The 26698-nt window shown below is 41.5% G+C and overlaps 2 protein-coding genes across 3 annotated transcripts; both read left to right on the top strand.

Annotated features, from left to right (window-relative positions):
• The first annotated feature begins 807 nt into the window (after positions 1-807).
• LOC114319427 (protein FAR1-RELATED SEQUENCE 5) lies at positions 808-8152 on the top strand. 2 transcript variants are annotated; one of them, XM_028266441.2, is made up of 5 exons: positions 808-1139; positions 4890-7269; positions 7394-7546; positions 7682-7741; positions 7855-8152. In XM_028266441.2, the coding sequence occupies exons 2-5, from the start codon at positions 4894-4896 to the stop codon at positions 7951-7953; spliced, it is 2688 nt and encodes an 895-aa protein (XP_028122242.2). In that variant the 5' UTR covers positions 808-1139; positions 4890-4893; the 3' UTR covers positions 7954-8152. The 2 variants fall into 2 exon arrangements, with proteins under 2 accessions (XP_028122242.2, XP_082738470.1); XM_082882344.1 differs by having other exon boundaries at positions 921-1139; positions 4902-7269.
• An 8776-nt stretch (positions 8153-16928) lies between these two features.
• On the top strand, positions 16929-19205 carry LOC145797640 (uncharacterized). The gene is made up of 2 exons (XM_082885028.1): positions 16929-17391; positions 19186-19205. The coding sequence occupies exons 1-2, from the start codon at positions 16929-16931 to the stop codon at positions 19203-19205; spliced, it is 483 nt and encodes a 160-aa protein (XP_082741154.1).
• Positions 19206-26698: the final 7493 nt, after the last annotated feature.

Raw genomic sequence — 26698 nt, 5'->3', positions numbered from 1 at the left:
AAAATGAGTCAATTTCAAACAATTTTTGTATACATTGAGCTTAAATAATTTGATTTTTTATAATATATATAAACTTACGTGGCCCAATAATAAGTTTTCAAGTTTAGCTTGAAAACTTAACCATATTTAAAATGTGTTCAAATTTAGTTTATTTACCTAATGAACATATCTCAAACAATTTTTTAACAAGTCGAACACAAATCAAGTTCAAGTAATTTGGCTCATTTAATAGCCCTAAGATTAAAAGATGTCAATCTAAAAATAACAAATAATTTTTTTTTTAGAGTTTGACTTTTGTAATAAAATAAATTCTGAATTTTTAATTTTATAAATTTGAATTCTAATCTTTTGATTTGCTTTCAATTTAAACCATTTGACTATTTTCAACAAAATAAGGACATTTTTGTCATTGAACTCAATATAAATGTATATAAAATGTCTAAAATATTTTTTTTAATAACTAAAATATTATTTTTCATCAATTTTACTTAACAAAAATAAGTAAATAATTTAGATTAAAAACAAATAAAAAATTAAGATTTAAATTGATAAAATTAAAATTTTATTTTATTATAAGAGTCAAACTTAAGATTTTTTTTTATAATAATTTTCTTAAATAACAATTTTTCATAGGACTTGTTTGGTAGTATTTTTTTCATAAATTAAAAATAAAAAATTTCGATACAACTAAAAGAAAACATTCTCCAACACATTTCCACCTTACAAAAAGGTCAAAAACTTACCCAAAAAAATCACCAAACGAGACCTTAGTTCGAATAACATTGACCCCAAAGTTTTGTTGAGTACAAATTGCTACTAATCTTGACCAAATTACACTTACCTCCCCATAATCTTTATAGAATTGCACAAACCGCCCCCTTTCCACATTTGGAGTGAAATTCACAACTTAACCAGAATTTGAACTATTTTTTGCCAAACAGAACCCCTGGAATTGGAACCCCAGCCTCGGAGTGCCGTGACGAACCGAAACGTACATCTCTCTCTCTCTCTCTCGCTCGAAGAACCAGAAGAAGAAGAAGAAGAAGAAGAAGAAGAAGAAGAATCAATTGGTATCGAAGCTCTATTTCTGAGCTGAAACCCTAATTCTCAGTCGCTTGCTGTTACGCAATTCGTATCAGGTTCCCTCACTCTTTCGGCTTCTCTGTTTGGCTTTTTGCTTGAATTAAGGGTTATTTTTTATGTTTAGGTTTAAAAATTTAAGTCAAATGTTTACGTTTGAACACGAACATGAATGCATTTCTGTAATTCAACAATCACTTGTTTGTGTAAATGTACTTTCTTTTATGATTTAATGCTGTAATTTGAAATAGTTCTTTGATTTATTTTTTATTTATTTTTTAGAATTTGGATGATTCACAGATTTGTATACTGAATTAAACTGCTTATAGCAACAACTGTTTCGATTTATGGAAGGTCTTTCTATCTTTCTTTACTGTTGTGTTTGAGTAAGAAAACTTGGTGTACACATTGAGCATGCATATTGAAAGTCTAGAAACTGAGGCTCCATTTATTTCAATGTTTAAGAAAATCTGAATTTACAGAGAAAAGGAGGATATAACTTTTTCGTGGTGTTGTGAAATTTAAAGATGTTGCCAAGGGTATACCTTAAGACAGGGCCTAAAACGAAATCTCAATTAGAGGTGTTTTTTTCTTCTTCTTCTTCTTTTTTTTTTTTTAACATTTAAGTGTTTTGCAATACAAATTTTGGGAGTTATTTAATGCCTCTATGAGGATTATGAAATGAAAAGAATTGAAAAGTGGAAACTATCAAGTAAATATAGTTTATAAATTCAAAGTGAAGATCATGTCAAGAAAAAAAATATGAAAATTGAAAATAGACTTGTATAACATATTCTAAATTGATGGAGGCCTTTTTCAAAATAACTCTTTTTAAATTAATAGATTGTATAATTTTAAAATTTGTGTAACTTCTTTTCAATGTGAACCTTTAAAAAAAATAGAGTGGGTACTTTATACAAACATATAACAAACAGGTAGAGGCCTTTTTTTCCGCAATATGTATTATATTCATGGGTTGAGGTTTTTTTATTATAATGTTTCAAAGCAAACCTTTTAAAACTATACATATATAATTGTAATTTCTTTAAATTTAGGGGCCTTCTTCACAAATTGGGCCTAAAGCCCTTGCTTTAGTGGCTTAGCTATTAAGTCGGGCCTGCCTTAAGAGGCACAAATACTTCTAAGAAGGTAACGTGTATGTCGGACACCAACATGACACTTGCAGAACACTTCCCAACACTTAGAATCCAATGATAAAACAACAACAATATAAATTTATACACATTCTCCTTATTTTTACTTTAGAAATTATTATATTTGACTTAAATATTCATGTATATGACATATAATGAATATATAAAATCATGTCGGTTTCGTGTCATGTGTGCGTGTCTGTCCTTCTTAGGGTATTTATGTATTACAGTGCAAGTAATAAAGAAGAAAACAAGAAACTTTAATAAAGAGCGAGAGTCAACAGTGTTTGTGGAAATATATATGATGTAGCAAATATGAAAGGGTTACAGGAAGATATCATGCAAAATCCATATGAGTAGTGAGTGCTATTCTGCTTAGAAATTTTTATAATGTTTTTGAAAGTTACAAAGTGGAAAAAAGGAATGATCTGAGGAATTGCTATTTTGGTTTCTTTATTATTTTGTATTTGTTATGAGACTTGCTTAAACACACTAGAAACAAATAAAGTCCTTCTGGAAGTAGCATTGGTAGGTTAATTATCCCAAGTAAATAACCCGACAGACAACTAATTGAAAAGCTCCATCTACACTTCTTAAAATTCAGATATTAAGGAGAGGGAAACTGGAGAACTCTAGGTGATGTGGGACACATTTCGACACACCCTCTTGGACCACAACATACAGTAGCCAAACAAACGACACACCAGTCACAGGTCTAACCAAGCTCTGATACCAAATTAAAAAACTCAGGCCACAACTTCTTCTTAAAACCCAGCTAGGGGTGTTCGCGGTTTGGTTGCGGCCAGAGAACCTCTAATTCGCCATCCGTCCGTCAGATTGATGGATTGAAAAATCAATCCGCATCCGGCCGCCAAATTGACGGATGCGGTTTGAGTGGATTGGCAGATGGATGCGAATCAATTTGGCAGTTTAAACTTTTACAAATTTTAAATATAATACAACAATTTGTCAATATTTTTTTTTTTGGATAATAATCCAACTCAACATAACCAAAAGATTGTCAAGTAAATTATCAAATACTAATAATAAATACATATAAGAAAATCATGCATTATCAAAATTATTTCATTACTTTTTGTTATTCAAAAATTATTTAATTTGATTTTTTTTTTTAAAATGACAAAATTAAAATTTATATTTTCCACACAAAAATACCAAATATCATTTGATAAAAAAGATTTTCAAATTGAAAACACAACAGAATATCTAAACTCATTTTTAATTGAAAATATAAACAGAATATCTAAACAAATTGAAAATACAAAATCTTACAAATTATTAGGGGTGCTTGCGGTTTGGCGATTCAGTTGCGGCCAAAGGAATTTCAAATCCGCTAGCCGCCAAAATTAGGCGGATTTGAAAGAATCAATCCACAACCATCAGCTCAGCATCACGCATCCGTCCAAAATGCAGCGTGTTGGTTCGGTTCGGTTCTGTCGGTTTGGGCGAATCGGAATATCCGTTGCTCACCCCTAAACCCAGCTGTTAAGGAGAGGGAAATTGGAGCTTTATAACTAGCACCAATGAGGCAACTCTAGGTGATGTGGGACGCATTTCAACACACCATTCTGGACCACAACATACAGTAGCCGGACAAACGGCACACAAGTCACAGACCCAACCAAGCGCTGATACTAAATTGAAAAGTCCAGGCCACACTTCTCCTTAAAACCCAGCTATTAAGGAGAGAAATCGGAGCCTTATGACCAGCACGTGTGGCGCAACTTCAAGTAATGTGGGACACATTCAACAGCCTGTGTACTTATTTGCGTCAAATAATCGTTCTTTGTATTTCATTTCCTGACTGACATGTTCAAATATTTAAGTTTATGGGTTTATAAAAATTGCGGAAACATAATCCATTTTGGGATAGTAGTTCAGAATAATTTTCTATCAGTTTTATGCCTTTTTGATTATGTGAAGTTAAGTGTCTAGTAAATCAACAATGAATAATTAATTAGGAACCTAGGAAGAGGAGAGAATATAAATATTATTTCTGAAAGAGAGCTTTTTTCACAATCGTTTTAAATAAGTTGGTGTTTTACAATTTTGGAAATAAATTGGTAAAAGGTTGTGGAAATTACGTAGTTAAACAGGTGCAAATTTTTTTGAAGCCAAGTTATCTGATTGATAGTTCACCGTGACTTTTATTAAATTATTTTGGTAAATTCTACAAAATAGAACAATCCAAGGCAGGGATTCAAGTTTCATTGAGTAGGAAAATCAAAATAGAACAAGAAACACACTGAAATTTCAGTAAAAGATCTTTATAATGAACTCTAGTTTTAAGCATTCCAATCCATGTAAAAATAAATTATATGTATACATGTAAATATGGAACAACAATGTGTGCATGCATTGAGTCTAGTAGCTCACTGTATTTGGGCATATTTGGATGTTGGAGCAAGGGCTCTGATCAGGGATTCTATCTTGCTCTTTTCTTTTCTTTTTTCGCCTGTGTTTTGTGACTTTTCTATTATCATCATCCTTATACGTGTTCAGTCGAGTGTCTGGTGTAGGACTGTGATCAATAGACTCTGTTCAAATTCCCATTTGGCTGGGATGTGAGAATATATTCTTTCATTCTATTCTTAATAGATGATGTTTTACTGATTTCTTCCTCTTCTATTCAAGGACAATGGATAGGAATGATGATGACCTGGTTAGTTCTCATGACGATGATATGGATATCAGATGCCAAACATCCAATAACTTGGACTTGAATATAGAGCACGACTGTTGCAGCCCAAAAGTTGCCCATGTTGGCTCAGTGCAGTCCACTCTTTCTTCAAAAGATGATTCTAATTCAGATGGGGTACTTAAGATTGGTATGGAGTTTGAATCAGATGAGTATGCATACAAGTTTTACTGCAAATATGCTGGATTGGTAGGTTTCAGTGTTCGAAAGGACTGGGTCAATAGGAGTAAGGTACATGGTAGGGTGGTATCTAGAAAGTTTACCTGTTCCAAAGAAGGTTATCGGCGGAAAGACAAACGAGATGTTAATGTGAAGAAACACCGGAAAGAAACAAGAACTGGTTGCTTGGCACATATGATAATAACTCGTCAGCCTGATGGAATATATCGAATTACACATTTTGAAGAAAACCATAATCATGAGAATGTAAACCCAAGTAATGCTCAGAACTTACAGGAATTACCATCACAGGGGACAATAGATGGTGCTGGAGTAACTGAAGCTGACTCCACAATTAATCTTGAAAGGCAATCACAATTAGCATTTCAATTGTTGGGTAGACAATTTGGTGCTCGAGAAAACCTTGATTATCCAGCAATAGATTTTGAGAATTATTTAAAATCTGGACGAATAAGAGATTTGAAGGAGGGAGAGGCAGGGCGTTTGTTGTATTATTTTCAAAGGCAACACTTTGAAAATCCTTCATTCTTTTATGCCATACAGCTTGATGTAGATGATAAGATAAGCAATATTTTTTGGGCTGATGATAATATGGTTGTGGACTATGATCATTTTGGCAATGTGGTTTGTTTGGACACAACATACAGAACACAGAAAGATTTTCGGCCGCTTGTGCAGTTCTTAGGACTGAATCATCATAGACAAGTGGTGATATTTGGTGCTGCACTTATGTATGATGAAACTATTGATTCTCTTAAGTGGCTTTTCCGAACTTTCATCGAGGCAATGTCCAGGAAGAAGCCAGAAGCCATCGTCACAGATCAAGATGCAACAATAATCCAAGCAATTGATTCAGAAATACCAGAAACAAACCACCGTGTTTGCATATGGCAGATGTACCAAAATGCTCTTAAACACCTGAGCCATGTGACAAAGGATGCAGATTCCTTTGCCAAAGTTTTGAGGAGTTGCATTTTTGATCATGAGGATGAGGAGGATTTCATCCATGCCTGGGATGATATGGTAGACAAATTTACTCTTCGGCAAAATGAGTGGTTGCGATGGATGTTTAGAGAAAAAGAGAATTGGGCTGTGGTATATGGCAAAAATAGCTTTTTTATTGATGTGAAAAGCACACATCTAGTGGAGAATTTTTCAAATAACTTGAAAAATTACCTAAACTCTGACCTAGATGTGCTTCAGTTCTTCACACATTTTGAAAGTATGGTAAACAAGCAACGCTACAATGAACTCGAAGCTAATTATGACATGGGCAGATGTACTCCAAGATTGATGGCTAATGTAGTTTTGTTAAAGCATGCCAGTGATCTTTATACACCAAAGGCATTTGAAGTATTCCAGCGAGAATACGAGAAGTGTCTAAATATCGTTGTCAACCTGTTCAGTGAGAATGGGTCGTTGTTTGAGTACAAAGCTAACACATACGGGCAACCTAGAGAGTATACAGTTACATTTAACTCTTCGGATGGTACAGTCACTTGCGGTTGTATGAAGTTTGAGTATGTTGGGATTCTATGTTGTCATGCCCTAAAAGTGCTTGATCATCGGAATATAAAGGTGGTCCCTACCTGTTATATTTTGAAGAGATGGACAAGAGATGCAAGGGTTGAAAGTTTCAGAGAGTGTGCGATCTCCGTAGAAGAAGAAAGCCCCAAGTCCATTACAGCTAGCCGTTACAGAAAATTGTGCCAAAGCTTGCTTAAAATATCTGCCAGGGCTGCTGAATCTAACCAAGCATTTGAATTTGCTGCAAGACAACTTGAGGGAGTGATGCAAGGGGTAGAAAAGATCTTGACACTTAAACCTTCCGAGGAAACTCAAGCTATCACCTCAAGTAGCACTGGGGCATACGCATCTGAAAGTGAACAAGCAGAGATTTTTCTGGATAGAAATGCAATTGAGGGTCAGGATGACAGCAACACATTTAGGGGAACAAATGAAAGGGAGACTACTGCCCCTGATGAAGACCCACTAAATAATCTTGTTGAAAAGATCTCCAAAACTAAAACATCACAGAATGTACATCCACTTCCACCGGATACTGTTGCCTCAATTTCATGTCCTCAACCGGCATATGTTTCTTCTGCATCCTCATCTTTAAATCCTGTTACACAGGTATTGCTTTGGTTACCTGAGTTGTCAACTTGTCACATATAACATATATGTTTTCTGTGATTAGAATTTGTCATATAACAAAGCATATATATATATATTTAAATATTCTCCTGTTAAAACACAGGGTTTCTACAATTTTGAAGCAAATCAGGTGGTTCAATGCCTATACCAACCGCCTAATCTATCCATGGCCCAGCAACCCAACCCTGACATTTATCAACCGCCAAACCTCTTTTCTAACCAACACGATTCTCCTAGCCAAGCTCAGTTGCTTCAGGTAAATAAATACAAATTTATATTTTGAAATTTATTATGCATCATGATTTCAACGTTCAATAGTTCCAACTTTATAGTATGACGAGGTTTTGAAGTTTGTTATGCATCATGATTTTAAGTGTTCACTATTGTACAGGAATCCTTAATTCGTAGTCCATTCCAGGAGCCCATGTCACACAGAAATCAATTGAGGCAGGTAAGATATTGATTACCTCTAATAATGGCAATAAATCTGCCAATAAAATTGTTTTACAATGCAAACCACTCCTTGCATAATGATAAAATTGCTTTCTGATTTTGGACTTGTAGGCAATGGATCTCGATGTCCAACATCCACATTCGACTTCATTCGTTCATTATGATCACAGATACAGAGCATCAAATGGCCAATATTTTGGGTCCAAATAATGATGTGAAAAAAATTGTCCATCATTCTTCACATCTTGTCAATGTAATTTTGGTACTGTACATATCTTCAAATGCATGTTTATTTTGATCATAGCGGGGAAAAAGCAGTGAATTTAATTTCCCCTCATGCATGTGTATCACATACAATAGTCAACTACAAATGATAAAAGGTAATCAATACCCTTTGAATTTTTGCTCATCATCTCTGCGTAGAAGTTATGTTTGGTATTATGGGAAATGTAATGACAATGTTCTGAAGGAAAATCTCTTATCAGCCACAGTTGGAGCACATGAAAGTGTTATCTTATAGAGAACAAAATTTATGTTAGTAATCAAAATGTTTTCTCAGTCTTTGTTGATATTTTATTTGGAGAAGCCACAAAATGTGTAGGGTTTGGTACAAACCAATCGAGTTAAGTTCTCTTGCTTATGTTATGAATAATTCACTGAGGCGTGTCTTTCAAAGGTAAGCTATATTGGGGAAAATAAATTCCTTTCCTTAGAAATTGTTGTCTGAAGTGTGCAGCCTGGATATAGTGGGTTCATTCACTTGCTATGCAGTACTATCGACTTAAATATCAGAATAATCAAATTAAAATGAGTGCTTGATTCCATGAAATGACTCTTGAAATTTGTTGACAGTGAAACAAGCATACCATTACTTTTCTCCATCCTGAAACTACATATCATGCTCTAACTAATTTTCAGGTATGGGTCAGTGTACAACTAGTCTGGTTGGTACAACAATTGTTAGTTCAACTGATTATGAATTCAGCCATTTTATGTTCCACCAGAAGAGGAGTTATTTCAGAGCTGGTGCACAGAAGTTTACATGCTATCATCAGCAGACAACTATCAATCAAAATGCAACCATTTTCTTTTGCAACTTGTGCAGGAAATTCAATTCCTCTGTGCTGGATTTTAAAGGTGTGTACCCCAGCTGTTCATTCGGAACCCACATATAGTATGGTGATCCACTCTCCTCCAATCCATGGCTTTGGGAGGTACGTGTTCCAACATTTTCAAAGAACGTAGATAGCAGATTTTAATACTAACAGTACTTCGTTTGGAATTGACTCAGATAATAATTACCCTGGGCATGTAACTTTAATCATGGATGTGTCATTTGCAGCCACCAATTTCTCAACGAACTTTATCCAAACCATAGGCAGATTTTACCTGAAAGTAAAATTAGTTTAGGGTATTGAACTCATGTCCCTCCCCTTTGTAAGGTATAGTTCCTACCAACTGTTCCATTCCATCCCTTGGAGTTAAATTAAAGGTTATGTTATGGCAAGAATGGATAGACAAAATGGGAATCTCATTTTATTTCAGGTCTCCTGATTCTTTTGTTTGGGCCCATCCAAGAAGTGAATGTTGTTAGGTTATGCAGCCAAGAAATACACCTAGTAAGCTCTATGAAGTAACCATTGATAGTGGACTGACTGTCATGACACAAACCGTCACGAACACAAGTTTTAAGTAGGAAAACTAAAGTTCTCCCTAACAACAATTGGTTTTATGTGAACTAGTGAAAGTTGGGACCACAAGTGGTATAAGAGTCTAGATCAAGGGTGGTTCCTTTTGGTTATGGGACTAAATAATCTACCATACTAAGCCTTGCAGACTAATACAGTGGACTAATTGCTACAAACACAAGTTTAAGAACAAAAGCTAAAAGCCTTCTCTAACACCAATTGAGTTTAGGTGAATAGCTGAAAGATGGGACACAAATGTGATTCCTATTTAGCCTCCCATGGTGGAATGCCATTACCAGAGTGGGAATCTCATTCATGAGAATTTCACATCTCTGGAAATGTGAACTATTTAAGAGTAAAACAAGTAGATAGTTTCGTAATATTTCTATTTTTATTAAACACTTGAATTGCATTGACACATGAATCTTATTATTAGTTCTAAAATTTGTGGTAATGGGATTATTATTCTTTTCTTTCTTTCATTCATATCATCCAAACATAACCTAACTTCCAATGAATTGGTAACCGCACTAAAATGTAATTCTAGGATATGAATGCTGTGTTGATAATGGGCTTTGGACCATACATCATCTGCAAGTGGGACTCCTACAATCTGGATCTAGTTGTATATGACCAGCTTTAGCTCAGGTTTGTGCAAATAATTTTGTTCCGTAATGAATTTGGGAAAAGCAGACTGTTTAGCTGGCATGAAATCATGTTTTTTTTCAGGTACTAATGACAGCATGCTTAGACATCATGTGTTAATTTTAACTTTTCCTCTTTTTGCTAATACCATAATGTGATTATAATTGCTCCAAAAAGCAGGCTGAATTATAAACAACATTCTTTTTGCTCTGTTGGGATGATTGAAGGATGAGAAAAATGGTTATTATATTGCCCAAAATGTGGTGGTATAATTACACACATAAAATATGGGACCAAATGTGGCTTTTTTCCTGTGCAATTTTGATTGGAAATTGAAAAAAGGCCACTTCAAGAAATCCAAGACTCTGTTAGGAAATTATGGTTTGTTTAGATCTTGAATTGAAAAAGAGGGAAACAAAAAGTGACCCCCCAGAAAAAAAAATTCACTTTTTTTTTGGTTCTCTGTAACTCCCTCCTTAAAGCAAAAATGATAAAAATTTAATTTATATTTATTTGCTTTTTCTTTAGGGTAAATTACACTAATGTTCTTTGAGATTTAGAGAGAACATATTAAGCTCCACAAATTTAATATAATTACATGAAGCTCTCATAAGTTTTAATTCACATTACATTTAGTTTATTTTTCATTAGTAATTTGTTAGTTGTAGGGGTGGAAAAATAATATTGTCAATTCTTTTGTGTTGAAACCTGTATTTTATCTTATTTATCCATGTATCTATACACTATTTGCATTAAATCCAATCACTAGTTTTCTACTAAAAAGAAGGGATTGGCTTCCCTACAATCTGTGATCGAACTGAAGGGTGTTGTTGGGCTCGTGAGGGCCAACCATGTGTCTTGCTTTGATAATCTAAACCGTTCAATGTGTAAAACTCGTTGAGTACTATATGCCTATAAAAAATCACGTTGATCAGATATCGATAGCTATTTCATCGGATTAGATTTCTGTTAACTGTTTATTTTTTCATCGTTCATTTTTTTTATATACAAAACTGATTTGATCACGTAACTATCGATATTCGATCAACGTGATTTTTTACAGACATATAATACTCGACGAGTTCTACATATGGAATGGTTCAGATTATCAAAATGAGAACTATGATTGTTATGAAATTAGATACCTTAAAGGACATAATTTAATTTCTAGAACTATAGAGGATAATTTATAATTTAAATAAATCTCAAAAAATATATTTATAATTTATCTAAAAATTAAAATACAAGAACTACAGTACAATGACTATTGGACTTTACAACAGGTTGCGTCCTTTTGGCTGGTAGTAGCTTCCAAAAAGTCCAAAGGTTAATACAAAAAGTTAATTTTCTTCATATATTTTTGTAAAAAATTAAAAATCACTAAAAAGAGTCAATTTCAAAAAAAAATTATGTAACTTACCTTTCACTTTAAAATAAAATGTTATTAAAAATCAATTTATTTATAATAATAGCAATGTTACATTATTCTTATTACGTTTTTTTGTATGAATTTATGTATGAATAGAATTTATTTTTTTAAAAGGGTGGAAGAGGTGGATAGAAAGTACATTGTAGTTATATGCTTGATTAGGAATGTAAATGAGTCGAACTATTCATGAACAACTTGAATTTGGCTTCTTGAAAATTCATTTAAGTTCGATTTGTTTGCTAAATGAACGACCTCAAGTTTGGCTTTAAGTTCGTTTATTAATTGAGCCAAGTTCGAGTAGTCACAAATTCGACTCGATAAGACTTGTGAACATGAAGAAAATAAATAAATATTTACTTATAATAGGGCAAATTACAAACATCTCCCTCGAGGTTTGGTGAAAATACAGATTCCCTCCTGAGGTTTGCGAAATTACAAATTGCCCCCTGAAGGTCAAATTTGCATGACAAATTAGGGGGGAATCTGTATGAAAATAAAAACTTCAGGGGGCAATTTGTTATGAAAATATAAACCTCAGGGGGCAAGATGTAATTTCTCAAACCTCAAGGAGGAATCTGTATTTTCACCAAACCTCGAGGAGGGTGTTTGTAATTTGCCCCTTATAATAATATATCAAATAAATTTTTAATAATTTATTTTATTTTTCTAGTTGTGTTTGACGTTTGTGTTAATTTACATTTTGATTGATGAAATTTATTATTAATATAAGTGACATGGACAGGCCCACGAGGCATACAGCCCACGGCAAACCACCCCGAACCCATCGCTTTGGACCCATAGCATAACTTGGTTGGCAAAGCCCAGGACAGCTGGAGGCCACCTGGACGTGGAGCGCCAAGGGCATTCAGACACATGACAGATGAGACACAGGCCACATCAGCAGACAAAGATCTGCAGAGTTATTGCCACAACACATCACCATTAATGCAGCCCATCACAGCATTTATTACGACAACACCTCCCCGTCGGAACAGAGCCCCCTCACCCTGAACAAGGTAAGCTACGGCACAGGCTTTCGGCAGAAAGGGGGCACGTCACAAGGGACAGTGAAATGATTACCAAAGGATATAAGCAACAAGAGAAGCACAAGAAAAAGGTTAAGCTTTTTATCTCTCCATCTTCTTCCCTACATTTTCCTGTTTTCCTCTACTAATTCTCTCGCCGGAGGGTTCACTGGGGGACTGCCCCGTTCCCCTTTGGACTTGTTTGCAGGTCATTTGACGGAATCACCACCCGAAGCCGGAACCTGAAGAACCTGGGCCAGCCTGACCCATCCACCCGGGACGGACTGTATCATCAGTTGGCGCCGTTTGTGGGAAGTTGGTGGTTTATTCGCGCGCTAGTTGTGTTCGCTATCGTCGGAGCCCTCCTTTCTCACTATCATCTTTTTCCTCTCACCCGTCCAGGTGCATGGTCACGACTAGGTCCATGGCCTCCCACCATAATGCCACCGATCATCAAACAGACCCTTCCCATCCAAACAACCCACCACAGTACATCATCGAGCTTACCAACAGTATTAACCGCATGGCCGAGCAAAACCAGGCCCTGATCAATGCTTTGCTCCAAAGAAACCTCCCTGCTCCACCCCCAGACATTCCACCAAACCAAGAAAGAACCCCGAACCACACGGCTCCACCATCCCTTCCCCCCAACCCAGAAGGTTTACGACCCCCTCCTCCTCCACATATGAGCCTACCACCTCCGTCTCCACGCCCGCCGGTCGTGCCACTACCCCCTGAGGGGGAAGCCAGCAGCGTCCAGCCCCCATTTACCGACCATGGAGACAACATTCCCCTCTGGGACGCGAAACTCCGAGCTATGAAACTCCAACTACAAGGGGTCATCTAGAACATCCAACACAAGCCCTCAACCACCGCCCACTCGCCTTTTGTTGCCTCCATCCGCGACAAACCGTTGCCCGCCAAGTTCAAAATGCCTACCATTGACTCATTTGATGGCACAACAGACCCGTCAACCATCTGGAAACCTACCGCACCCTCATGATCCTCCATGCTTTCCCTGACGAGATCATGTGTCGAGCCTTTCCAGTGACACTAAAGGGATCAACTCGATTGTGGTTTAGCCAGTTACCGGCGGACTCCGTCTCCACCTTCCAACATCTCAGTGACTCTTTCCTGAGCCACTTCATCGGGGCCCAGCGTCAGAGACGCCCAGCCACCCAACTCCTCAACATTCGTCAGACCGAGGGGGAGTCGCTCCGCAGCTTCGTCACCCGCTTCAACACCGAGGCCCTTCAAGTAGCGGAGAATGACGACAAGGTCATCCTCACCGCCTTCATGGCCGGCCTGCGGTCGTCGAATTTCCTTTTCTCTCTCTCCAAAAACCCTCCAACCACCATGGCAGCCCTCCTATCCAAAGCCCAGAAGTACATGAATGCTGAAGATTCTCTGGCCGCTCGACAAGAGCCCACCCCTAAAAATCCGACCCCTAGAGACAAGAGGAAAGACTCCGAACCAAGAGCCGCCCAGTATAATAGCCAAACACCCCACTATAATGACCGACCCCCCCGTGCCGACCGGACGACCTCGACCAGACCGCCCGGTCGGTTTGAGCGATACACACCTCTCAACTCCCCTATGGAGCACGTCCTCAATCAGATCCAACGGGACTACCCCCTCAAGTGGCCCCTACCTTCACGAAACCCTTCCACTCGAAAAGATCAGTCCAAATACTGCTGCTTCCACCAAGACCATGGTCATACCACCGACGAGTGTATTAACCTCAAAGATCAGATTGAGACCTTCATACGCCAGGGCCGCCTTAGCCGATTCACAGATAATCGCCCTCCACAGAGACAAAGAACTGACCTCACCAGGAACAATCACCGACAAACACCACCCCGCAACCAAGGCCCACCTAACCAAGGCCCACTTAACCAAGGCCACGATCGCCCACCACCACAGCCTCGGCCTCCTGGTAATCCCCCTCCACCAGTCGGAGAAATCCGAGTTATCTTAGGCGGCCTTGCTTGCGGGGGACCATCCCGCTCGGCTCAGAAGGCAGAACTCAGAAAAAACAGGCAGGGCTCAGACAAAGCGGTGGCGACGGTGGACCAACCTCCCAAACAGTCAAAACAATGGATCGAACCCATCACCTTCACCGACACCGACTGTGCAAGAGTCCGTTACCCACATGATGACCCCCTTGTCATTTCCGCCATCCTCTCCAACTACAAAGTCAGACGAGTCCTCGTAGACAATGGCAGCTCTTCAGACATTATCTTCCTTAATTGCTTCCGCCAGCTCAAGATTGGGGAAGAGAGCTTGTCTCCTCTCCAAACCCCTCTGGTCGGCTTCACCGGCGACCGCGTTACCTCCATCGATCTACCTATCACCATTGGCGAGCACCCGCGGCAGACCACTAAGTTGCTCACCTTCCTTGTGGTCGACTGCCCCTCTGCTTACAACATCATCCTCGGCCGCACAGCCCTCAACGCCTTCCAAGCCATCACGTCTACATATCATCTTGCCATCAAATTTCCTACCGATCTCGGTGTCGGCACTGTCAAAGGAGAGCAGACCGTGGCCAGGGAGTGTTATGTTGCCTCACTCAAGGAAGTCAAGCTAAAAGAGGCCATGATCATCGAAGGGCTTGACGTCCGAGATGAGGACGAGCTGGTCAGAGGTGAACCTGTAGAGGAACTTATTGAAGTTAACATTGATCCCACCAACCCAATCAGAACCGCCAAGATTGGCAGCCAATTACCTGCCCGAGCCAAGGCCGACCTTACTGCTCTCCTGACCGAGCACAGAGATGTATTCGCCTGGACCCATTCTGACATGCCAGGCATCGACCCCTCCTTCATAACCCATCGCCTCAGCATCGAACCCCACTTTCGACCCCACCGCCAGAAGCAACGCATTTTCCATCCGGAGCGCAACACCCTTATAGCCGCCGAAGTTGACAAACTCCTCGAGGCCCAATTCATCAAAAATGTGGACTATCCTAGGTGGTTGTCCAATGTGGTCCTCGTCCGCAAACACAATGGCAAATGGCGGCTCTGTGTCGACTACTCTGACTTGAACCGAGCTTGTCCCAAAGACAGCTACCCCTTTCCCCGCATAGATCTGCTGGTCGACGCCACGGCTGGTCATCAAATGCTCAGCTTCATGGATGCCTTCTCAGGGTACAACCAAATCCTGATGCACACATCTGACCAGGAGCACACATCCTTTATTACCGACCGAGGTACCTACCACTACTGTGTAATGCCGTTCGGATTGAAGAATGCTGGGGCCACTTATCAGCGGTTGGTTAACGCCGTCTTCTATCACCAAATAGGTCGGAATATGGAAGTCTACGTCGACAATATGCTAGTCAAAAAGCAAATACTCCTCCGATCACCTTACTGATTTACGTGAGACCTTTGCCACCTTGCGCAAGTACTAGATGAAGCTCAACCCAGAAAAGTGCGCCTTTGGCGTAGGGTCTGGCAAATTTTTGGGCTTTATGGTCAGTCAGCGCGGCATCGAAGCTAACCCTGAGAAGATCAAGGCTTTGGTTGAGATGCAGTCGCCTAGGACGGTCAAAGAGGTTCAGAGACTCACCGGCGAAGTGGCGGCCCTCAACCGCTTCATCTCCCGTGCGACAGATAAGTGCTTGCCCTTCTTCAAAGTTCTTCGGCAGACTTTTGAATGGACAGCTGAATCCGAGGTGGCCTTCTAACAGTTAAAGCAATGCATGGCCAACCCCCCCTTCTCTCCCAAGCAATCACAGGCGAACCCCTCTTTCTCTACTTAGCAGTATCAGGAACCGCAATCAGTGCAGCTCTCCTCCGAGAAGATGGCTCAATCCAACGACCGGTCTATTACATTAGCCGAGCTCTCAGGGGCGCGGAGCAGAACTACCCCTTGCTGGAAAAACTGTCCCTGGCCTTGGTCATTGCCTCTAGACGACTCCGCCCATACTTCCAAGCCCACTCCATAGTGGTCCTCACCGACCAGCCCCTAAAGAAAGTCATGCAGCAACCAGAACTCTCGGGTAGACTGATGCAGTGGTCCGTAGAACTCAGCCAGTTTGACATTTCTTACCGCCCTCAGACAGCAATCAAGGGGCAAGCTGTAGCTGACTTCATCATGGAGTTCACCAGGCCAACCCCAACCACTACACCTCCGCCCCTACCAGCTCCAACAGAGCCAGAGGATCCTCATTCTTGGACCCTTAACGTCGACGGTTCGTCCCGAAGAGAAGGAAGTGGTGCCGGCCTCATCCTCACCTCCCCTAAGGGCGGCTACTTCAAATGTGCCCTCCGTTTCTTGTTTGAAGCAAGCAACAATGAAGCTGAGTACGAGGCATTAATAGCAGGGCTCCACCTTGCCAGGGACATAGGGGTCAGCCACCTCCGAGTATTCAGTGACTCCCAACTCGTCGTCGGCCAGATGACGGGAGACTTTGACGCCAAGGATGACACGATGCGAGCTTACAGGGACCTGGCACTCCCCCTTACTCGCCTCTTCAATACCTTCCACATCAGGCAAATTCCTCGGGCAGAAAAGTCCAAAGCAGATGAGATGGCTCAGTTGGCCTTTGCTGACCATCCTACTCTCAGCCATGATGTCCGCGTCGAATATCTACACCACCCAGCCATTTCACCCGATCTGCAAGCTGTACAATACATCCAGAGCGAACCCATCCCTTGGGCATTCGACATTCTCCTATTCCTGACCACAGGAGCACTCCCAGATGACCAGCAGCAGGCTGCCAAAGTCCGATCCCGAGCATCCAATTACGTCATTGTCGACGGTATATTGTACAAGCGCGGTTTCTCCCGGCCATATCTACGGTGCCTCAATCCAGCGCAAGCAACTTATGTAATGCAGGAGATCCACGAGGGAATTTGTGGTAATCACTCAGGTGGCAGGTCCCTTGCCCAGAAGATACTCCGTACTGGGTACTTTTGGCCAACCCTTAATCAGGATGCGACCGACTTCGTGCTCAAATGCGATAAATGTCAACGCTTCGCCAACATCCCTCATGCTCCTCCTACAGAGTTAATCACACTCTGCATCCCTTATCCGTTTGCCAAGTGGGGGATCGACCTGGTTGGTCCACTTCCCACCGGTCGAGGTCAGACCAAGTTCGCGATTGTTGCTATTGATTACTTCACCAAGTGGGTCGAGGCTGAACCCCTTGCCACAATCACCGAGCGGAACACCACCAGGTTTATCTGGCAATCGATCATTTGCCGATTTGGCATCCCTCAAGCCATCATCTCTGACAATGGCAAACAATTCGATAACGCGAAGTACAGAAAATTTTGTGCAGATCTCCAGATCCAACCGTGCTTCTCCTCCCCCGGTCACCCCCAAGCAAATGGCCAAGTTGAGGTCACCAACCGTTCCCTTCTGAAAATCATCAAAACCAAGCTTGAAGCTGCTAAAGGCCTTTGGGCTGAGGAACTACCAAATGTACTCTGGGCTTACCGAACCACTGCTCGCACTCCCACTGGTGAAACCCCTTTTCGCTTAACATACGGCGCTGAGGCGGTTATCCCGGTAGAAGTCGGTTTGCCCACTCCCAGGATCTTACATCCGGATCTGGCCGCAGCCGAAGAACTCCATCGAACAGACTTGGACCTCGTCGAAGAGCTCAGAGAGACCGCTGCTGTCAGATTGACTTCGTACCAGCAGAAAATGAGAACACACTACAACCGCCGAGTTCGACCACGAGAGTTCTCCGTGGGGGACCTTGTCTTACGAGAAGTGACTCCTGCCACAAAGAATCCAACCAAGGGCAAACTAGCAGCCAAATGGGAGGGGCCCTACGTTGTGAAAGCCCGACCACGACCAGGCACTTACCGACTTCAAGACATAGAAGGCCGAGACCTGCCTCATCCCTGGAATGCGGAACATTTGAAGCGTTACTATCAATAAATTCGTATTTCTGTATTGTCCATATTGTATTCCCCTTTTATACATAATGCAAACCACGACTGGTGACTTAGACTTTCATAATTCAACTGTCTCTATGTTGCTCCCATAACTTTTTCACTTGCAGCATTCCAAAGCCTCGGCCAGACCGAGCACTTCGAAAGCCTCGGCCAGACCGAGCACTTCAAAAGCCTCGGCCAGACTAAGCACTTCAAAAGCCTCGGCCAGACCGAGCACTTCAAAGCCTCGGCCAGACCGAGCACTTCAAAAGCCTCGGCCAGACTGAGCACTTCAAAGCCTCGGCCAGACCGAGCACTTCAAAAGCCTCAGCCAGACTGAGCACTTCGAAAGCCTCGGCCAGACCGAGCATTTCAAAAGCCTCGGCCAGACTGAGCACTTCAAAAGCCTCGGCCAGACCGAGCACTTCGAAATCCTCGGCCAGACCGAGCACTTCAAAAGCCTCGGCCAGACTGAGCACTTCAAAAGCCTCGGCCAGACCGAGCACTTCAAAAGCCTCGGCCAGACCGAGCACTTCAAAAGCCTCAGCCAGACAGAGCACTTCAAAAGCCTCGACCAGACCGAGCATTTCAAAGCCTCGGCCAGACCGAGCACTTCAGAAGCCTCGGCCAGACCGAGCACTTCAAAGCCTAGCAGAACCACATTTTCAACACTTAGTCACATTATGAAGTTTCTTCACAGTTCCAGGACCGCGTTTTTTCCTAGTTAAATTCCTCACGTACTCTCACGTATTTCATTCACTAATCAGATTATTCGCCAACTATTTAGTTACAATTTGCAACCTGCCTCTTACTCCAATTTTTGAATTATCCTTTCAATTTTCATACAACTCCAATCGCACTCCGCAGGGAGGAACTTTTAACTTTCATTTTACACGATATTTTTATTGACCCAATCTTTACGACCAGTTTTTATCATAACACTTCATTCATTCTGGCAACATAAGCCAAATAATCTTTGTACACAAATTCATTACAAGTAAATTCTTCATACGTTCATTCATTCATTCACTCCTTTACAATGTGTTCACAAGTTCAAAAAAAAAAAAAAAAAAAAAAACAAAACATAGAGCACGCCCAGCTTTCCTTCCCCTTGGTTATTCCTCCTCGCTAGATGCCAGATCCTCTTCTTCAATACCTTCGCCCAGGGGGGTCTGGGCCACATCATCTTCCCCTATCGTCACACTACTAAGGTCCAAGTGTGGGAACAACTCTTCAGCTCTGCGCTTGAACATTTTCCAACCGCTGTCCCAGAACTCGGCCATTTCATGCTTATAGAAATCTGACTACTGGAAGCTTTCAATCACCTCTGTCTCTGTCCTACCTCCAGCAGTCTTCCTTGATGGGCCCACCCCCCCGACTCTTGACCAGCTAGACTCCTGGCGACAGCGGCGTCCACCACCATCTGAAATTCGGAGGACCCCTTATATTGCTCCACTGCTGCGACGCACAGATCAGGGTAGGCCGCCTTTTCAGACGCCGCCTTCGCCCTCTCCTTGTCCAGCTCTCTTTGCAGGGCCCCCCTTTCAGTCGCCGCCGTCGCCCTCTCCTCCTCCACCCCTTTCTTCAGACTCTCCACCTCCGCCACCGCCTTCGCCTTCTCTATCTCCCACGCCCTTAGAAGCCTCCCCTTCTCTTCCTCTGCTCTGGCGCGCTCCTCCCCCAACTCCTTCAACAAATCTCCAATTCTGGAATCCGCTTCATCCTTTTGCCTGACCAGCTCTTCATTGCTGGTCATGGCCTCTTCATGCCGCTCGACTGCCACGGCGCAGGCCCTCTCAGACTCTTCCAACTTTTTCTGTTCACCAGTCAGTTGGAACTCGAGCGACACGACCTTACGGCGTGTGTCCTCGAGCTCCAACTTAACTGCTGGCAGATCGGCATGGGCAGTCTTCCAGTCGGCACTGTCCTTCCTCAATTTGGCCAACTGGACCCTGGCCTCCTCAGCCTTCAACTTGGCAGCCCCCGCCTTCCTAAGGAGGGCCCCTGCCAAGGTAGTTACCTCCATTTGGGCGGAGCATAACCCCCTCAGCAGGTCGGCCTCGTTATACCCTGATGCCGCGCGCAGAGCCGTCTCCTCCACAATCTTCACCAGGCGGTCTGCCCCCGCCCTGGCTGGGCCTTCTTCTTCCTCCAACCTTCCAGCTACCGCGCGCGCATGATAGATCGCCGTAGCCAGACGAACCCCTCCTTCCTGGGGGTCAGGCCTCTTCTGGACCTGTTCCATTCCGCTCGGCACTGCCTTAGTCGACCCAGCCTCTACTTGCACTGATGGAGCAATCTTCACAACCTCCACCGTTGGGATGATCTCCACCACCTCTGGGGCGTCCTTGGCCACGGGGACCTCCACCTTAGTTGGGGCCGCCTTAGCCCTCTTGGCCCCAGACGCATCTGCTGCTTCCTCTGGGGCACTCTTCTTCTTCTTCTTCTTTTTTAGAGCCTCCACCACCTTTCTAGCCTTTTCCTTTACAGGGTCTAGAGGCGGCCGCCGCGGCTCAAAACTGCTTAAGTCTTTTTCACCCAACGGCCTTGGGCGCGGTCGGATTCTCTCCCGCGCGATCGGTTGAGGCGGACGGTCCCTCTGCGCCTCCGTGAACTTCGCGGCCTTTGCCAGAATGGCCCGATCCTCTATCTCCTGAGCTTTTCTCCTCGCCTCCAATTCCGCCCGGCCGAGGTCTCCGCCTTTCAGCTGCGGTCCCAGCCCCGCCTCAAACAGTGCAGACGGTTGTACAAGCTCGTCCCCATCTGGCCTTCTCTCTCTCTCTCCACTCCTTCACCCGCTTCACCCTCTCTTCCGCCATCGCTCCCAGTCTTGACTCCATCGACCTGGTCGGCACCTTCCAGATGGTGCGCACCCCCATCCCCCCATTAACAGTCACGTAGAACCACCGTGGCCGCCACCCTTTGATCAACGTGGGCAGCCCCGCCATCAATCCCCTCCCCATCACCGCCTGTAAGGTGACCCAAGTTTCTTGCTGCCCCGACGCCTTGTAACACGAAAAGAACTCGTCTACCGTCATGGCCTCCCCCCCATTCGCCTTAGGCCACGCACTCGCACAGGCCAGCAGAATCTTCTAGGCATTGGGCATCAATTGCCCCGGCGCTACCTCCAGGCGATTCAGTACGTCAACCACCACTTGAGGCAGTGGCAACCTCAGCCCCCCTTTTAGCGCCTCCTCGTACAGGGAAAACTCCCCTGGCCTCGCAGTAGACGGCCTTTCCCCTGATGTTGGCAGCAGTAACTCTACCTCCGCCGGAATCTGGTACCGCTCCCTAATCACCTCCAAATCCGCCACCGTGAGTGTGGATTTGTCTGCCTTAGTGTGCCACTGCTCTGGCTCCACTTGGCTTAGTGGCTTTGGGGCCAATATTAGGGTCGACGCCTGCGATTCTCCCACCGTCTCACCCACCCCCGCCCCTACCATCCGTGCCTCCGTCCTGTATTGCGCTGCTAACTCCTCCCCATCATCATCCCCCAACGGGTCCACCCTCACATTAACTCCTTCTTCTTGTACCATTTCTAAGGTTTGCTTGCAACTCACTTCTGACGCAGGAACGAGGAAGTTCAGAAAATGCTACACAGGTATGTCGTATGCAGTGAAGGAATTAACACTTGGATATTTTGGATTTTTGTACACTGGTAGTTGAAACGAATTATACCAACAACCCACGGTTTACCCGTATTCCATGGATCCGCATTAATTTTCGCCCGTTTCAAAACCTTTCAAATCAACCGCCAAAGTCGCCTTTTCAAAACCCCACTCGTGACCTATCGTTTCATTTCTGCTCCAACGCTTCACTTCCCCCACGATATTACCACGTGTATGGCCACGATGCACTGTCCCCTCCCCTTTCCCTGTCCTTTCCATTTCAAATCATCACATGGCCCCACCTACCCCCTCTCTTTTCGAGCCCCGCGCCGTCCTGGTCGGCAAGCCCCACGACCGACCCCTCTCACTCGGCCACCCTCGCGGTTGGCACCTCTCGGTCGACCCCTCTCACTCGGCCACCCTCGCGGTCGGCACGCCTCTTGGTCGACCCCTCTCACTCGGCCACCCTTGCAGTCGGCACACCTCTCGGCCGACGCCTCCCGCTCGGCCACCCTCACGGTCAGCTTCTCCCGATTCAATCACCCTGGCGATCGGCACGGCTTCCCGTAGACCTCTCCATTCGGTTCGAACTTCTCTTCCTTATTACTATTCCCTTCGTTGGACTAAAGCTGCACTCGGAAATGAGGGACTACTGACATGGACAGGCCCACGAGGCATACAGCCCACGGCAAACCACCCCGAACCCATCGCTTTGGACCCATAGCATAACTTGGTTGGCAAAGCCCAGGACAACTGGAGGCCACCTGGACGTGGAGGGCCAAGGGCATTCGGACACATGACAGATGAGACACAGGCCACATCAGCAGACAAAGATCTGCAAAGTTATTGTCACAGCACATCACCATTAATGCAGCCCATCACAGTATTTATTACGACAACACCTCCCCGTCGGAACAGAGCCCCCTCACCCTGAACAAGGTATGCTACGACAAAGGCTTTCGGCGGAAAGGGGACACGTCACAAGGGACAGTGAAATGATTACCAAAGGATATAAGCAACAAGAGAAGCACAAGAAAAAGGTTAAGCTTTTTATCTCTCCATATTCTTCCCTACATTTTCCTGTTTTCCTCTACTAATTCTCTCGCCGGAGGGTTCACTGGGGGACTGTCCCGTTCCCCTTTGGACTTGCTTGCAGGTCATTTGACGGAATCATCACCCGAAGCCGGAACCTGAAGAACCTGGGCCAGCCTGACCCATCCACCCGGGACGGACTGTATCATCAATAAGTATTTTTGTATATTTTATTCATAATTTTTTTATTTTATTTTATCTTAATAGGTAAATTAATTTAAGTTTAATTGTTTTTTCAAGTTCGAGTTTGAGCTCAGCTCATTTACATAACTAAGCGTGCTCAAATTTATCAAATATTTGATGAGTCAAACTCAAGCTCAATTATTTGAACTCGATTAATTCTAAATAAATAAATTTGAACATAAAAGCGGTTCGACTCCTTTTCAACCTATGTTGATTACGTAATAAGATCATTAAAGTGTTTCAAGGTGTGTTAGTTGCGTTTTCAAAGTACTTTTTAAGGTCAAGTTTGGTATGTTTAGAAAAAGTTAAAAAGTTAAAAAGACTCAGAAAGTTAAAAAGTTAACACTATTTACCAAAAGTCAACAATTATGGCTGCACAACTTCTAATCCTAATTTTCTCTTACAAATCAATTTTTATAATTTTTTATTACACATTTTTTTATAAAAAGTTAAAAAGTTAACCCAAACATCTATATTTTCTTCCTCAATTTTTTAGTCCAAAAAGACAAAAATACACTTATTTAAGACACCCCAAATAACTCCTAAAATGTTTGTTGCTAAAAGGCAATTTTCAATAAAACACTAATTAAAGTGTTTGCTAAAAAAAAAATGGCAGAGGTGTTGAGTCCGGATCCTCTCCAGCCAAACCCTCCAGCCTTTCCTCCTGTCAAGGGCCAGGATTTGGCCACGTCACCAGGGTCAAAACCTGCGGCTCAGATCAAACTTTGTTTAAAAAAAAAAAAAAAAATTTGAATGGTTTTTGATTCAACACAGAACCAGAACTTCTCTCCCTTTCACTGTTTCTCTCCTCCCTCTTCGAAGCTCAGGACTCCTTAACTTTTCACTAATTATTTTGGAAATAAAAATACCAAAAAAATTCTTTCAATCAATGATCCAATGAAAATAGGGAAAACGACATAAAAAAATTGAAAAGAGGCAATAAATGATGAAACCCATCAGCTCCAAAATACCAAAAACTGAATAAAGAAATATCAGAACAACAAATCTCATGGCTACCTCTTAGAACGCTTGTGTACATCCCTGGACCCTTCAAACCCCATCTCTGAAATCAAATCAAACACCATTTATCAACAAGAATTACCATCTAATAATGGAGAGAAAAAATATTGCAGGAAGTAGAGAAAACAGAGCAAAGAGAACTTACAATTGCAGTATTTGAGCAAAAAAAAGAGTACCCAGATGGGATTTTTGGGGAGATGAACCAGACCCATAAATCCAAATGATCAAATGGGTACTCAAAAATCTGTGTTCATACAATCAAGGGAGAGAAGTTCTGGTTCTGTGTCAATTTTTTTTTTTTTTATAGGAAGCTTGATCTGAGCCGCAGGTTTTGACCCTGGTGATGTGGCCAAATCCTGACCCTTGACAGGAGAGAAGGCTGGAGGGTTTGGCTGGAGAGGATCCAGACTCGAAATCCTCTTGACATGTATGTTAGGGGTGCAATGATTAGTTTTTTGCATTATTTTTTGGTATGTCTTTTTATTTTCTTTTATTTTTTTTTTGTGACAAATTATTAGATTACTTTTAGGAGTGAGCATGAAATCCGTAAAATTCATAATTCGATCCGGTCCAATCTAATTCGGTAGGTTTAGATTGATTTTTTGAATCTGTAGTTCGGTTTCGGATTGAAAAATTAAAAATCTGTATTCTACAGATTGGTTCAAGATTGAACTCTACGGTTCTGGATTGGAACCGATTCAGACCGTATACAAATAGCTTATATTTATATTTTACATCCTCTCACATAGTATCTTCTCTTATTTCATGTAAAACCTAAACTTGCATAGTATCTTCTTCTATTGTTTTTATTCGTTAGTTTTTAGTTTTAATTTGTAATGGTCTAAATACTTATGTAGAACTAGTTTTCTTATGATTATTTAAATTCTAGACAGTATATCACTATTATGGAAATACATGTTGCTATTTTGAAACTTTTTTGGGTGAATACATGTTGTTATTTTGGAACTAATATGATGCTATATTTATGTTTTTTATGAAATTAAAATGTTATATATATATATATATATATTTTTGTTATTTAATTATGTGAATCTGTGATCCTAAACTGATCGAATTCATGTTTAAATGGATTGGTTCCATGATTTAAATAGATTGGATTGATTTTAATTTTTTAAGAACTATAGATAACGAATTAGTCTTATTTTTATTTAAATCTCGACCAATCTAAACCATGCTCACCCCTAATTACTTTTATAATATTGTGGGGCTCTTGAAATTTTGAAAGTATCAAAGGTGAAATCATATTTTCACAACTTTGCTGTAATATTATTTTCATATTTAAAAGTTATCTTTTAAAAAAAAAAATATTTAGTTCTTTCAAATCATGGTCTAAAATTTCTAAGGGTTGGTTTAGAATGTGAGTGGATTTTTTTGTTTTTTGATTTTTTAATTATTTTAGTTTAGGGTTAAAAGTTTTATTTAGAATAAATTTTTTATTTTTTTTTAAAAATAAAATAATTATAAATTAAATATAAAATTTTATTATCTTTAATTAAAGTAACTTATTTTATCTTATATAATAATTTTAGTGGGAGCTTCTATTTGCACACACCCATTACACTCTATGCACATCTTTTTATATAAATAATTGATTTGGAAGTAGCATTTCGAAAATAAACAATTAGTTTGGAAGTAGCTTTTCGAAAATAAAAAATTGATTCGAAAGCAGATTTGGGAATTTTTATCATTTTTTAACATTTAACTTTTGAATGTGTTTATTTGATGTCCATAATAATAATATTATTTGAAAAAAAATTGATAATAAAAATAATTTTTATGAAATATATACAAAGAGGGAAAGAGGGATGATTAAATAGAAGCTCCCAATTTTAGTCCCAATCTTCGTTTCAAACGTGGCCTAAAAGACAAGGGAAGGAAGGTTGGTAGCAAACCGAGGTGGCCCAAGTCAACATTGTTTGACTAACTCGTCGACACATGCACAACCTTATTTCAAAGTCATGACCGCAGCCTCAGGTAATGTTGTAAATTAAAAATTATTGGTTCAAAATACGAAATTTATTACTTTTATATCATAATTTTAGAAGACAATCTCAATTAATGGGGTCATTTCCTTAAATAAGCTAAAATAAAAAGGGAATTCTCAAATTAAGCCTAGTTTTGAAAGATTTTTCAAAATGAGCTAACTCGCAATTCACAATCGCGAGTTCAACACTTTTCCACCCCCGTCGCCTGAAACCTGCAAAAGTTGAAACTCGCTGTTAGGAAAAGCGAGTTTGATTAAGAACTCGCTGTTAGAAAACGCGAGTTTGATTCAATTTCTTTCCTTTGAACTCGCTTTTTACAAGCACAATTTCATGTTGAAATCGCTTTTTCAAAACACGAGTTTATCAGAAAG

Source organism: Camellia sinensis, chromosome 8 (genome assembly GCF_055761805.1).
Source record: "Camellia sinensis isolate YWXY chromosome 8, ASM5576180v1, whole genome shotgun sequence".
In the NCBI taxonomy this organism is placed as follows: Eukaryota; Viridiplantae; Streptophyta; class Magnoliopsida; order Ericales; family Theaceae; genus Camellia; species Camellia sinensis.
This window is presented reverse-complemented; position numbering and strand designations above follow the sequence as displayed.